The 15,256-nt window shown below is 38.4% G+C and overlaps 1 protein-coding gene across 1 annotated transcript in view; it reads left to right on the plus strand.

Annotated features, from left to right (window-relative positions):
- LOC126473410 (E3 ubiquitin-protein ligase HECW2-like) overlaps positions 1–5,290 on the plus strand; it is a 210,555-nt gene extending 205,265 nt beyond the window's left edge. Inside the window, exon 13 of the mRNA XM_050100432.1 lies at positions 1,434–5,290. Within this exon, the coding sequence (XP_049956389.1) occupies positions 1,434–1,545 (112 nt within the window). The 3' untranslated portion in view covers positions 1,546–5,290. The remainder of the gene's footprint in view (positions 1–1,433) is intronic.
- The last annotated feature ends 9,966 nt before the right edge of the window (positions 5,291–15,256 follow it).

Genomic DNA, 15,256 nt, shown 5'->3' on the forward strand with positions numbered 1-15,256 from the left:
CCATCTGTTCACAAAAGCTAGTCATGGAGCGGAGGACCCAGGGGGCTCAGGTAGCAAAGCAGCCATTGAAATGAGGCATGTTACGTTCAGCTGAATGTTCTGCCATCAGGTGGTCTACTTTGCTCTTGGCCACAGTTTGGCAGTGGCCATTCATCCTGGTGGACAGCTGGTTGGTAGTGACACCAATATATATATATAAAAAAAACTGTGCAATGATTGTAGCAGAGCTGGTAAATGACATGGCTGCTTTCACAGATGGCCCAGTCCCTGATGAGATAAGACAAACCCATGACAAGAATGTAATAGGAAGTGCTGGTTGGGTGTATTGGGCAGGTCTTGTATCTGGGTCTTCCACAGGGATAAGATCCTCGGGGTAAGAGGTTAGGATTGGGAGTGGCATAGGGATGGATTAGGATTTTGTGGAGGTTGGGTGGGTTATGGAACACCACTCTAGGAGGGTTGGGAAGGATCTTGGGTAGGGTGACCCTTAGGGCATGATGATAGATAATCAAAACCCTGGGAAAGAATGTGGTTCAGTTGTTTTAGTCTGGGTTGGTACTGGTGACAAAGAGGGTATTTCTTTATGGCTGGTACTTGGGGGTGGTGGAAGGATTTGGGGTTTTAGGGGAAATGGCACATGAGATCTGTTAGTGGACCAGGTCTGGGGGATAGTGGCTGTCTGTGAAGGCCTTTGGGGCAAGACCCTCAGCATACTGAAGTTTGAGTCAGCCATCAGAAATACTGAGTTATACATAAGATCTAGAACAAAAAGGTTTTTATCTGTTTGATGTAAAAGGTGTTTGGAGAACAGAAATACATGACTTTGATGCGCAAGGAGACTATTTTTTGTACATTTTGTAAATGCTACCTGTGAGTATTCATTATTTGTAGGTGCTTCTCAAATGCCATTTGTTGGTAGGACTCCTGTTTTACCATCCATTTCTTTGCTTCACAGCTCAGAAAGTTCTGTTGGTGTCACTTCTCTACTTTGTTATCACTTTGCCGTTGAATATTCTTCATATCCCTTACTGGTGTGGTCATTTAATGTTGAAATGGCAATGTGTGAGTTGATTATTCAAGAATACATATTTGAATATACATTACTATCAAGTCCGTGTTCTGTGTTGCTCATAAAATTTGTCATTATCTAATAATGTGGTTTCATTGCAGCTCTTTTTTTTCTGCCATCATTATAGGAGTTTTAACTGTAACTGATGATATCAATAAAATGCCATGAACTCTGCAGTGTTATTTTAGTGAACTTAAAAATAGTGGGGATGGCAGAGGTTCTAGTATAAGGTTACTGTTGCCGCAAGTCTCACACTAAGCATCTTTCTTCCTTCTTATTCACTTTCAGAAACTGTAATTATTTGTAAAAATAATTTTCAGTGTGTATTTTCTTTTGTACATAAAAGATTTGTTTTATGTTTTAGGGCTCACACATGTTTTAACCGTCTGGACCTGCCACCATACCCTACACCAGAAGTACTTTATGAGAAGTTACTTCTGGCAGTTGAAGAGACAAACACATTTGGTATAGAATGAAATGCCAAAATGTTATAAAGTAGCACATTGGTAGAAATACAGCAAATTGTGACCAAAGAAAGCTGCCGTATGAGGGCTACTCATCAGGACAGCATGTGTGATTTGTTGTGAAGTCTGTTTTGTTATGCTGGAAACAGCATATTCAACAGTGTCACATGGTTAACTAAATTCTCAGGCATATTGAATCAGCTGCATTAGCTATTGAGTTTTGCATCTTTGTGTGTAATTTAAGATGTGCAGTTTAGGAAGAGTTCCCTTTATGAGTTTTGTGGCATTTAGTATTTTATTTTTCTGTAGAATCGCCTGTTATATCACTTACAGTTACAGGTCAGATATACGATGTTACAGCTAGTTACCAAAGCTGGAAGAGGTTAAAAGACTTAATAGTGATATTTTATCAACATAATTAATATTTGTGTAAAATGAAACAAGTATCTTGCCTGTTACAATTCACTTGTGCATTGACTGGTACTTTGCTTTTTGTATGGGAGATTTTAGCCAAGGGCTATAGTTAATCTTTTGTCAGTGAAATGTGGCAAATGAAATACAGCATGGTCAGTGATCTGTTCCATGTAATGTGTACATGAAAATCATTAAGATATTTTACAAGAGAAATTTATTTTGTATTGTAAATTTTTCCTCTGTTTGAAATGTGAAAAATAAGAAATATATTAGCTTGCTTCCCCATCAATTCTCAGGTCCCAAAGTTTCGGACAAAGCTTGCTATTTTACTATGAGCATGCACACAAAAAATTTATATGTATTGATTTTTGATCAGCAAAGAAATTGCAAATGTTCATATTAAACATTTCTTTCATATAAATGAATACTTCTCTCTTGTTGTGAGTACTTTAATTATGAATATCCAGCTCTCTGCATTGTCATAGCATAAAAATTTAAATACTTTGCTGCAAACAGTGTAATAATGCGGCAGTTATTTTTATATCCATATTAAACATAGACTGAGATATTTCTCAATGTAAAGATTTATGCTGTAAGCAGTGGTATGAAACTGTGAGACAGAAACACAACTACAAAACTTTATCAGGATACCTAAATTAGTTGACTGCAGATTTTTTTAGTCTCCTTAGATAATGCTTCATGTAGTTGATTGCATTATCACAGAATTTTCATATAAAGATTTACTGCATAAGTGCTGAGTAATTTCATATAAAATGAATATGTCACATAGAGACTTTCAAAAAATGTTTGTTGTACACTGAAATTTTGCAGTTGTTGACAAGAGATGTTAACAGCTCAAGAATTGAAGCTATCTCTGTCACCTTTGCTGAATCAGCAAAACATTTTGCTACGCATTCCGGCCAACCAGTGCTTGCCTTGAATATATATTTAAAAATTAAACAAATAAATGACATTAAAGTGTTTAGAAAACTAAATTTATGTTGCGTCCACATATTTTATTCAGCACAGATTTCTAAATGGAACAGCTTTAAGTATTCATTTCAAATAAGAGAGGTGCATCAACAAGGGGCCAACAATCTTGACAAATTTGAGATGGAATACTTTGCATGTTTCTTTCAAGTTACAGCTTTTGCAAATATGCTAATACATGTTTACTTGTAATTAATATCATCTGAAACAAATATTTTTGAATTAACTGGTATTATTTTTACTTTCAACCTCATTTGATTTCTGCTTTATATGCTACTGGGTTTTAGTATTAAAAGAAACTACAATAAATTCTTGTCATTCCAGTTCTGTAGTTATTGAATTTCTTGAGCTTTATACAAAATGTAGACATACTGAGTTTGTCTCTTTACAAGCTTGCAATACATGTTTTACATAATGTATGCTTTCAGAATTTTGTTAGGTTTGTTTGTTTATGCAGTAATTCACAATATTAAAGAACACAAATTATTTGTGCCTGAAGATTATCATGTTCCAACAAATATAATAATATACCAATTTCTTTGGTGCAGCTAAATTCATTAGTAGCTGCACTTCTAAGTGTCTTTATTGGGATTGCTCAAAATTTAAATACAGTAGTATTTGCATGTAGTACTAAATCAGCTATAATTCCTAGTCAATTACACTCTCATACAGCACATTATGATTGCTTCAAAGCAAAATATTGTATTCAAGCAATATAATATTTATCTTCCTCAGAAATACGTTTATTTGTTTCTTTATTTGATGATACTACATTGAATGCTGCTCCTTTTTGTTCTTTTATTATTTTTACTCCTAGCTCACCTGGCAACTGTAGAAATAAACTTTTTGCCATACAGAGGTTAGACATTTCTGTTTCATTATGATTATAGAAGGGAGGTTTTGAAATTCTCTTCATGGCTACATACAATTGTACCATATTATTCACCAAACCATTTCTTGAAACTTGAATCTCTGTGTCAGAACACATGATTTCAACAAACCTGGCAAAATTCTGAGGCTGTATATACTTCAGTATTACTGCACTCACACACTAGTTGCTATGTCCTCTAAAGAGGCTTTGAAAATATAACAGCACATTTTTGATGTCCATTATATGATTACATGCACTGAAACTGCATGCGGCACTGTGAATTTTTAAGCATTTTTCAACATGCTAAGAATTATACAGTCTCACAATATTATTGTTGTTGTTGTTACTGTTATAAATGTATGTGGCTAGTTCAGTATATACTGTAGGGTATGTGTGGTGACATTCTGTCATTTTTGTTTAATTTATACATATGTCTTTGATTTTATACTTTTGGGACATGAAAGAAATTTTCCTTTTAGAATCACTATTATCCACTTACTGTTGTATAGATAGAGGAAAGCAAAACTTTGTAGTATGCTTTTGACAATTCATTTAAAATTAGTCTAATTTTCAAAAATTTAATATTTAAAAAAAATATCTTGAGGACGTGCTGTTTGTGTTCATAAGTATTTAGACTCGTAAGCCGCATTATAATTCAAAGGCTCTGAAATCGATATTTTCATAAAACAAGCTGTGTGTATGATCAAGAATATTGTGTTGTAATCACCTAGGGGAAGTACAGGTATATTGGTCTTAGAATGACAGAACTGTTTCATAAGCAGCAGGAATGGACATAGTATTTACAAACTTACAGCTTAAACAAAGAAGTGATGTGAAAATTTTATTGGTTGTTATTCTTGTGCAAGATTTGTGTGTTTATTTGTAAATCACAGAGCAATATGATTGTGTGACAAATGGTTATTTTCAGGGAAACCTAATATCAGCAGTCTAAAAACAATTCTAGTTTACTTGAAAGTGTTTAATGCAATGCTTTTTACGTCTTGTTTAATCTGCTTTGTTCTTTTGTACAAAACTTGGTGGCTGAAATATTCTTCCATTTATCACTTGACATTGTTCCTAATTTTTTGCTTCTCTTAATGCCTATCATTTTTTCTCCACATTTATTTGAGAAATGTTCTCTTGTAAGAAGATGTGATGTAATGTGACAAAATGTGGAAAATGTGTGTGAAGAGATTGTGAATAGGCTTAATTAATGTGATCATCCTTCAGTACTAGTCAAGTAAGATTATTTATACTTAATATAGTTATATATACATATATGAGCATGTGTGTATGTGTGTATTGTTTGTGTCAAATATGTAAATCTTTCGTGTACAGTCTATGTAGATAACTCATTTCTTGCTGTGCAACTGTATGCACAATCACCATGTTGCGTAGTAGCATGTTATTATTTATTTCATTCATTGTTTACAGTCATGGCCAGATATAACTTTTTTTGAAATATTAAATGCTGTTACTGAATTACAATTTTGTTCTTTTTCCCCTTCTCTTTATTTAATATTGAGGCTTATGCCTGTTCAGAGGTCAAAATAAAAAACAGATGTGGTGTCAAATGTGTCTGTTTTAGTTAAAATGAATAAGCAGGAAGCACTTTACCAACCAGCATGTGTGCTGACATTGGTGAGCCACCACTGAATGTGTGACATATAAAGGGATGGCCAAGTCACATAAGATTTGTACCTTTGGGTGGATAGAAATCTCAACTTTTGAAGATTTATTAATTCTTCTCTACTTAATCTCCCTACAAATTTACACATTTTCAGCTAATGATGTACAACTTGCTCTATGCCATGATTGTAGCAGTCCTGAGTTTGACTCAGAAAAATTTTTTTTCTGCCTCATTGTTACTGGAAAAATGTTGTGCACACAGCGGTTCCTTTATTTTCCACATCGACACTCTGCAAAACACTGCTACAGGCATGCCCCCAGTGACTCTCTGCATGCTGCGAAACAGTGTAATCTTCCAGAATGAGATATTCACTCTGCAGCAGAGTGTGCACTGTCATGAAACTTCCTGGTGGATTAAAATCTTGCCTTTTGGTCCTGATAGAAGTGATACTTATGGGGCTTGACTTGAAGATAGTCAGTTTGAATCCCTGTGATTGAAGAAATTTTGAGCACCTTTACATGTGTGGGAGCATTTGCAGAGGTGGTGGCATAAAGTTTCTGATCACCAGATATCATGCCACTGTTCTGGATTAAATTCCAAATCTCTCTGCAGTGTTTCATGGAATGAGGGCACGCAACACAGTTGCTTAAACTCATTGGAAACCTCAGTATTATTTGAGAGCAGTAGGCTATATGGTGGCACCTGGGCTAGACATTCCCTTCTTTCATCATCATCCAACACAAATGTGACTACACTGAAACACATCCATTACATTCACCTGCACTTGATGGATAAACTTAAGAGAACTGTTGTACAATGTGAGAAAAGAGGCATTGTGCCTACTGACAAGGCAGCTGAACCTACCTCTCAGGATCATTAGCCAATGTATCATAAGACTCTTGTTGTAACCTTGACTTCAAAGCTAACAGCATTTATGGAACACAAATAAACATATGTAACAACAGATTAAAACTGTTTATTAAGTTCACAAAACCAAACAATAACAAATTTGGATGGGAATTAATATAAGCCATAGTTCCAGGTTAATATGTAAAACTGAAACTGATGCATGTCCGAGCACTACTACTTCACAATGCAGACATAATAGTAGTTATAATATTAATTGAAGTTACATTAAGCCAGGTGCTGGCAGGAACCAGGTGCTCACCAGTCCAAGCACTACATGCAAGAAGTCAAAATCAGTCCAGGTTAATAGCAGTGGGGTTGTAGTTCACATGTAGAGGCAAATAAGTCAAATAATATCAACTGAGAGAGTGTCTTCCACCGGATGGTCTCAAATTCATATGCATCAGAAGTTATGTGACGACCCTGCAATATCAGCAGGTGCACGTGTTGGATGTTGGCAGAATTATACATATTAAAGTGTCCATATCTTCCACTTGCATGTCTGGTGAGGTTAATAAATCCTTCCTTCCTTGAACTGGCATGTAGGGACTGTAACTGCCTGTCCAGTGAGGGGGAGGACAATTTTGTGGAAGTGGCCATGCTCTGGGCTACTCAAAGATGTTCAGGGCCACTGCCAACAGTGGTGTTGGATCCAAAGTGTCTTGCGTAGGCCTAGAGATTTCTGGGAGCATACGTATCCCTGTGGGACATGGTAGGTCTGGTGATTCAACCATCAGTGAAGCTAGATCAGTGTCCATGTTACAGTGTGGTTGCAGTGGCAGACCCCCTGATGAGGAAGGCTGCTGTCCAGTGAGCCACAACCAGAGTAGATTTTGATATCAGCACAGCTGCCCAACAACACCTGGCATTCTTGCTTTTGTGCCGTGGAACGCTGAACCTACGTGGGACTCCATCTAAATTTGAATGCCCACACCAGTGCACATCCACATAGTGTAGCTGCATCTGCTTTTTGTTCTGGGGTGTAAACAGGAGATCCAGAAACATCCTGTGAAGATGCCCACATAGGAGCTCTGCCAGACTTCTGTCTTTGGCAGGTGTTAACCTTTCAGAAGACAGGAATCTGTTTAATGCTGAAGCTAATTTAGCAGGACATTTGCACTTGGGTAGTTTGGTTTCGGGCATGAGTGTTGCATTGCAGTGACACAGTGCTCCGCTGCAGACCGTTAACAAAGGCCAGAGCATACACATTAGGCTTCCAGATAGGTGAGTGGCTTCATGATTTTTCAAATCGTAGACAGCAAGTGTTGATTAGAGATAAGGACAACACTGGGAGTGTCACTGTGAAGTGTGATAGAACTGCAAGATCTGATGGATAGGGTGGGCAGCAGTTGTGACTATTTGTTGATGACACTGTAGTGTGTGAGAAAGTGTCAGTACTGAGCGACTGTAAGAAGGTTCAGTAAAACTTAGACAGAATTTCCATTTGGCTTGGGTGTTGAGCAACCATAAACCACAAACACACACACTATTTGGTGTGATGAATGGCAGCTTCCTCTAAATGCAGAAAAATGTAAGTTGATGCAAATGAGTAGGAAAAATAATCCTCTGATCTTCAAATATAGTATTAGTGATATACTGTTTGACACACTCATGTCAGTTACATACCTAATGGTAATGACACAAAGGAATTTGAAATGAAATGGGCATGTAAAGTCAGTAGTAGGGAAGGTGAATGGTAGAGTTTAGTTTATTGGGACAGTTCTAGGAAAGTGCAGCTCATCTATAAAGGAGATTGTGTATATAACATTTGTGTGACCCATGACTGAATGCTGTTTGAGTGTTTAGGATCCCCAACAGGTCAGGTTGAAGGAAGAAATTGGAGGTGCACTGCTAGATTGTTACCAGTAGGTTTGACCAAAATATGAGTGTTACGGAAGTGCTCCATAAACTCAAATCAGAATCCATGGAAGGAAGACAACAGTCTTTTTCTGAATCACTATTGAGAAAGTTTTAGGGAACTAGCATTTGACTCTGACTGCAGAATGATTCTACTGCCATGTGAATCTCGCATAACAACTACAAAGACAAGATAAGAGAAATTAGGGCTCATATGGAGACACACAGGCAGTTATTTTTCTCTCACTCCCTTTATGAATAGAATACGAAAGGGAATGACCCATAGTGGTATAGTGTACCTTCTGCCTTGCACCGCATGGTGTCACGCAGAGAATATACGTACATGTATAGTGAGGTCCTCGTAGATGTTAGAACAGAAATCTTCCATCTCTCTTTCCAAGCTTTCCCCAGGAGAAAGGATTACATTGCAACAGGACATCATCTTCCCACACAGGTCTGTGGGACTTCAGGTGGGAGTGTGGATTGTTATCCACTATAATGTGGATCAGAAGTACTTGTGGAACTTAGGCAGCATGAAACTTGTGACATTTTTTAATTGCAGCCTGTTGTCTTCTTTGGTCCGGCAGACTGATGTCTGTAAGGGTGTGGAGCCAATGTGTCTGTGGGGGTGTCAGTTTTCCAGTTAAATGTACATTGATTGATTTAGACTGACATGTACTGGTGTGCCTACACGTGCAAATCAAATTTGACTCTGGTGGTATATTTGTCATTGAAATTCATACTGTAGTGACTTCCTTTTCCCTGGGATCCTTCTTGAATTTCTGCATATACTACAAATTCACCACATTTTCCTTCCCAAATATATAAATTATTCGCTGGTTTCAATAATTCATATGCAGAATCTATTTATTATAATTTACACTGCTCACACTGTTCTGAACTGAACTGAACTGAACTACACTTGTGAAAAACTTAAAGCAGTGTAAAAAGGATATTACAGCCACAAAAAATACAAGGAATTATGGTGCAGTGTTTTTCTGAACATTTTGTAAGTTTATAAAGCTGTCTATATGATAAACTTAAAAAATAAAAATACACACAGACTGAATACAGTTTACACAAACCCAGTGTCCTTATATAATAGATTTTAGGCCTCCCTGTGGCTGGTGATATTACAAGAATCACATGTAACCAGGCCACCTCAACAAGTACAATTTCAAAAAACTGCACATACCCACTGCCAGAAGATGGAATATTTACAACTCCAAATACCCTGCAAACTTTGACAACATACACATTAAAGTTCAAACTAGAAATTGATAAGGTTTGCAGACACATCGAGCTCATTAATGGAGTATGTTCCTTCAAATGCACCCACTGACAGATCAAAAAAATCAGGATGTGAACATTGCTATCTTAGACCATTTATGGCAAACAATTGAACTGGGAGATGAGGTGTAGAACGAAGACAACATAGTGGTTGAATTTAGTTTGTATAAACTAGGGTATTTAAGCAGGCTATCATTCTTGTGAAAAATAGAATAGGTGGTAATTATGTGGAGGACACTTTACTGAGAATGTTACACACCAGTTGTCAAATGCGTAATATTGTTACCACAACATTTCAGTACTATATAATTCCATTATCAAACGCTTAAAACTTCTGTGGCATTAGACACCATCAAAAGTAAAAACTGAGTCTTGTGAGTGTAACAGGCCAACATGAGATGTTCTAGAAAGAGCTATATGTTTGACAATGCATGTTTGCTGCTGGTTTTTACTTTTGATGGTTCCTAATGACACAGAAGTTTTAAGCACTCGATAAGTGGTGACATAGTCCCAAAAAACATTGTGGTAACAATATCACATGTTTGACAACTAGTCCATAACAGTCTCAGTACAACAAGTTCATGAGACAGTTACACACAACAGGTAATGTAGAGAACAGCTGAGAAGACAGCAGGAAAATCACTTAAGACTTGCACTGCAGATACTGTGAAAATGGAAAATGCTACTGATGTGCAGTTTTCACAGAATGGATTGATAGTCAGGGGTTTGTACTGTTAGCCAATTGACAGATTGTTATAATACATACAAAGTGTATTTTTTGTGCAAACATACACTTTTTAAATGGAACAATGCCTATTGGCATTAATACACTAAAAGTAGGGTAAATTAGAATGTCAGTGATGTTTGTTGCAGGATTCTAGTGTAGTCATTTATGAAATATATTTTGAGAAGTTTCCACACTGACACTTGTCTGTGCCATTCAACCTGTGGAGTTTCCATGTACACTGTTGGTTATGTTTGTTTACAGTGTGCTTGTGTGTTCCTTAAGTGCACTGCAGTGTGCTTGTTAGTTAGTGTGTGACAGTCCAAGCAGTAGGTTGTGAGTGGATAATGGGATTTTCCAAGGCAGAGAAAGCCAGCATGCTCATGGTGTATGGAGAGAGTAGGAAGAATCCTGTTTGTTCTTGTACTGTATATGCGCTAAGATATCCCAACAGATGTCAGCCATATCAGCAATTATTTACAAACCTCTTCAGCCATTTATGTCAAAGAGATAGTGTAACACCTAGACAACATAACAGAAGGAAACAAGTGGTGACACAAGAGGGAAAATTAATGTTCTTGTTGCTGTTGCAGTTGATCTACATGTTACCTCCCACACAATCGCACAAGGAAGTGGCATGAGTAAGGCAAGTGACCTACGCATTCTCCATTGAGAGTTCTCCATCTCTCTCCATCAAGAGCTGCATGGAAACAATCAAGAGCAGCATGGAAATGATTATGAGAATCATGTTAACTTCTGTACATGTGCATTAAGACAAGATACTCCAGAGGTATCACGTATTTTGTTTAGCGATGAAGCCACATTTACCAATCATGGAAAGGTAATCTTCCAAAATACGCATTATTGATCTGTTGACAATGCCCATTGTCTTTGTGAAGTGGAATGTCAGCGTCCATGGAGTGTAAATGTGTAGCGTGTAATAGTGAACCATCAGCTCATAGGTCCATTTTTCACAGAAAGAACCCTGAACGTGCACACCCTGATAACAGACCCTCTTCCACGGATGCTAGGAGACATTCTTCTGCAGACTAGAAGGAACCTGTGGTGCCAACATGATGGCTGTCCAGGCCGTAGTGCATGAAATACTACAGCATATCTTCATGAATTGTTTCCAAATCGTTGGACTGGATGCAGAGGACCTGTACCTTGGCCAGCCCACTCCCTGGATTTGATGCCTCTAGTCTTTTTTCTGTGGAGAAAGCTGAAAGGCATCGTCTACAAGGACATACCAACTATGCCCATTGGTATGCAATGATGTATTACTGCAGCCTACTCGGGCATCTCCCTGAAATGCTAGCACACGTGCAGCAGTTGTTTAAATACTGGACTGGAAGCGTGTATTGCCACTGCTGGTGCTCTGGTCGTTTCGAACACAACCTTTGGTATGTCTTGTGACTCGTCAGAATCCACATAACTAATGTCTGCACTAGTGTTGTTTTTTATTGTGTGCTACCACAGATATTGTTAAGTGTTGGTGTGGGGACTTCACAAAATATGTTATCTCTTAAACAACTCACACACAGAACCCTGCAACAAACACCACTGATATTCTAATTTAACCTATTTTTAGTTCGTTAATGTCAATAGGCAATGTTCCATTAAAAAACGTGTGTGTTTGCACAAAAAATATTAGTTCCAAGTGTTGTTACAATATGTTGATTGGTTGACAATACAAGCTCCTGACTGCCAATTCATTCTGTGAAAACTGTACATCAATAGCACTTTCCATTACCACAATATTTGTAATGCAAGTTTCACCTTGTATATTGAGTCACAACATAAATGTAGATACCAGTCCACCACAAAAAAATTATAAACAAATTCTGTGCAGCTTAAGTTAATATTTTAGTCATGAAAGATGAATTTTGTGTAAGCTGCAGAGAACTGAGTGTAAAAAAACATTTTTCCTGCTTCCATACAATATAAATGGTGCAGTTTTCACCTGTCAGATGACAAATTACAAGATATCAAGAAACACTACAATATGCCACTGAACATAGGCATGAGACATGATACCAATCTCTCTCAGTAAAATTTCAAAAACAAATTCTATGCAGCTGATATTTGCTGGGTTTTGTGTCAGTTGCAGAGAATCAAGGGTACAAAACATATATGTACCTTCCCAAAGGTATCTGTATGTCAGACTGTTAGTGGTAAATCAAACAAGAAATGGATCGTCATGGATATTAAAAAAAGTTAGAAAGTAACTGAGAGAATTATACGAAAATTAACAAGAAGATAAAGGACAGGCCAGTGATGAAGCTTACAAGAGCAAGAAGAAAGCATACATGTCAATGATAATAGCTGAAGCAAAAGCAGTCTAGCTACAGAATACTAGAAACAGAGACGCTTTCTAACATCTCTAAAACGCTCTGGAATTATGTAAAAAAGAAAAAAAATAATCACATCTTAAAATGTATCTGCTATAGCAGGAAAAACACAATTTATTGAACATAGTACTTTACAGAGCAACACTTAAGATACAATGAAGTAAGAGTTGTGGTTCACACTGTACACAATGACTGGACAACAGTAAATAGCCTAATACAGGTTACATAATAGGCCGACCATGTGTTCACTTCCTTTTTGTCCTCTTTCCTAAGAGTCTGTTTTTGTAAACGTTGTTGTCTCTGGTTGACATTTCCTTCTCTAGGACATTGTGTTATGCTATTTGCCTGTTCTTGCATTATTTCTTATTTTGGCGAGAAGTTTTTCCTTTGTTGCCTATTCTGCTATTCAAGTAGTGATTTTTGTATTTTGTATGTGTCATGTGTTTGGTCACATTGCCCAAAGCTGTTTATTAACTCGATTTGTGACAGTTGTGCCAGGGAGAAGAAAAACGTGGTTAATAGTTCTACGCCTGCAGCTTTGTGTAGGGCTGCTCTGGCGAAGAGCATTGGCACATGCAGAGCTCTCCTTAGAGCTCTGTTTTGTACTTTCTGTAATTGGTCTACCATTAGTCTGGCTGTGAAGCCCCATACAGGGCATATGTATTCTAGTATCAGCCTAATTAGGCTTTGATAGACCACTACACCTGTACTGGGATCGAGAGAACTGCTGGAGTTCAGGGCTGGGTACAGTATGTGCATCCTGGTGAAAGCAATTCTGTGAATCTCCTCAATGTGGCACTTCCAAGTCAGGCGTTTGTCAAGTGTGATACTGAAATGCCTCGCAGAGTTTCTCCAAGGGAGAGTTTGGCCACGCAGTTTTAGCAGTTGATAGGGTCTTCTTGGAGGATGGCATTTGCCATGATGTCTGGTGAGCAGCAAGGCTTGTGTCGTCTCAGAGCTGAGGGTGATTTGCATACTTCTTGTAACCAGGTTCCTGTTTGTTGAACAGGAGAAGAATGCAGTGTCATCTGTGTATTGCACAGTGTATACATGCTGTGTCATTGGAATGTCAGCAGCGCACTCATTGTAAAGGACAACCCCAGGACTGAACCTTGGGGCACACCTGAACTGATTCTTCTCCTGGTTGACAAGGATCTATTGATCTTAACTGCAAAAGTGCCACCAGAGAGATAGTTTGTCACTATTTTGACAATCTTTCAGGGGAAGCCTAGGTTGCACATTTTGTGTAGTGACAGTGTACCAGACAGAGTTGAAGGCTTTTGCTACATCTAGTAAGACAACCCTGCAATATGCCTTTCAGCTGAAGCTTTCTGTGACTGCTTCAGTGACACCCATAATTTGTTGGGCAACAGAATGTTTTTGCTGAAAGCCTAACTGAAATTTTGGCAATATTTGCACTCATCTAATATAAGTCTGCAACTCGTGGTCCAGTGCCAAGCATTGCTGCCTCTGGATTGCAGGGTCCTGGGTTTGATTCTCGGGCGGGTTGGGGATTTTCTTCACCCAGGGACTGAGTGTTTGTATTGTCCTATTCATTTCATCATCATTCGGCAAAGGACAAAGATTGGGAATTTATAAGGGTGCTGGTAACCATTCAGTTGAGTACCCCACAAACCGAATATCATCATCATCCTCCATCATCATCATCAACACCATCTTGTCTAATACGATCCTGCATAGGCATCAGTAGTAGGCACTCATATAGTTTACTGAGGGTGGGCAGTAGACTAATTGGCCTATACTGTTGCAGGAACACCAGGTCTTTTCCTGGTTTTGCAATCACTATTACTTCTGTGTGTTTCCACTGAGAAGGGAATTTTTGTGATCATATGAGTTTGCTGAGTATGTTTGCCAGGTGGGTGATAGCCAGTGGTGGGAGGTGTTTCAGTAACTTGCAGAGACATGATGCTGTGCCTTACATCTTCAGGGCTGCAGAATGGCATGTTGTCATCTTCATCTTCCACCTTGAGGAAGGCAACCAGTTGTTGGCTGACAGTTGCAAAGTGTTCTTGGCCCTGTGCCTCTGCTGGATTGAATCACTTTTCAAATATGTCTACTAGTGCATTAGCTTTATCTATAGCTCTGAACTGCAGTCCATGTTCACCATGCAGAAGTGGCATTTTCACGCGTCTTTTTATGAACTGCTTTGTAGCTTGCCACAAGCCGTTATCTTCTACTTTGGGAGTTGACAGCCTTGCAGACCATTGCTGGTTGCGGTATTCATTGCGGTCTGCTTTTGATTCCCTCTGTAGTTTGTTGAGCAACCTCCTTGTGTCTTTGTTTTTGGTGACCTTCCAATCTTTGGCCATCCTGTTTTTCTGCTGTATTTGTGCAAGCAAGAGCGGAGGGAGTTGCGTAGAGCAGGGCCCTCCCACTGGAGGCAGTGTGGCTCCTTCAGCAGCTTGTATGATTGCCCTTGTGGGGTTGGTCAGTGCCTGATCTGCAGTCACTGCTGTTGGAGGTGGGGCATTGGCGATTTCTGCAGCTATTGTGTTGCTGAATTGTTCCCTATTTATATGTTTGAACATCACAGTGCACTTTTGGGTAGAGAGCCATTCTTCTATGCTGACCTCTAGAAAGACAGGGTTGTGATCCAAAGATGTTCTGTTTATTGATACTCTAGACACAAAGCCCACCAGATTTTTTGTGATGGCAATGTCAAGGATGTC

Source organism: Schistocerca serialis, chromosome 4 (assembly GCF_023864345.2).
Source record: "Schistocerca serialis cubense isolate TAMUIC-IGC-003099 chromosome 4, iqSchSeri2.2, whole genome shotgun sequence".
In the NCBI taxonomy this organism is placed as follows: Eukaryota; Metazoa; Arthropoda; class Insecta; order Orthoptera; family Acrididae; genus Schistocerca; species Schistocerca serialis.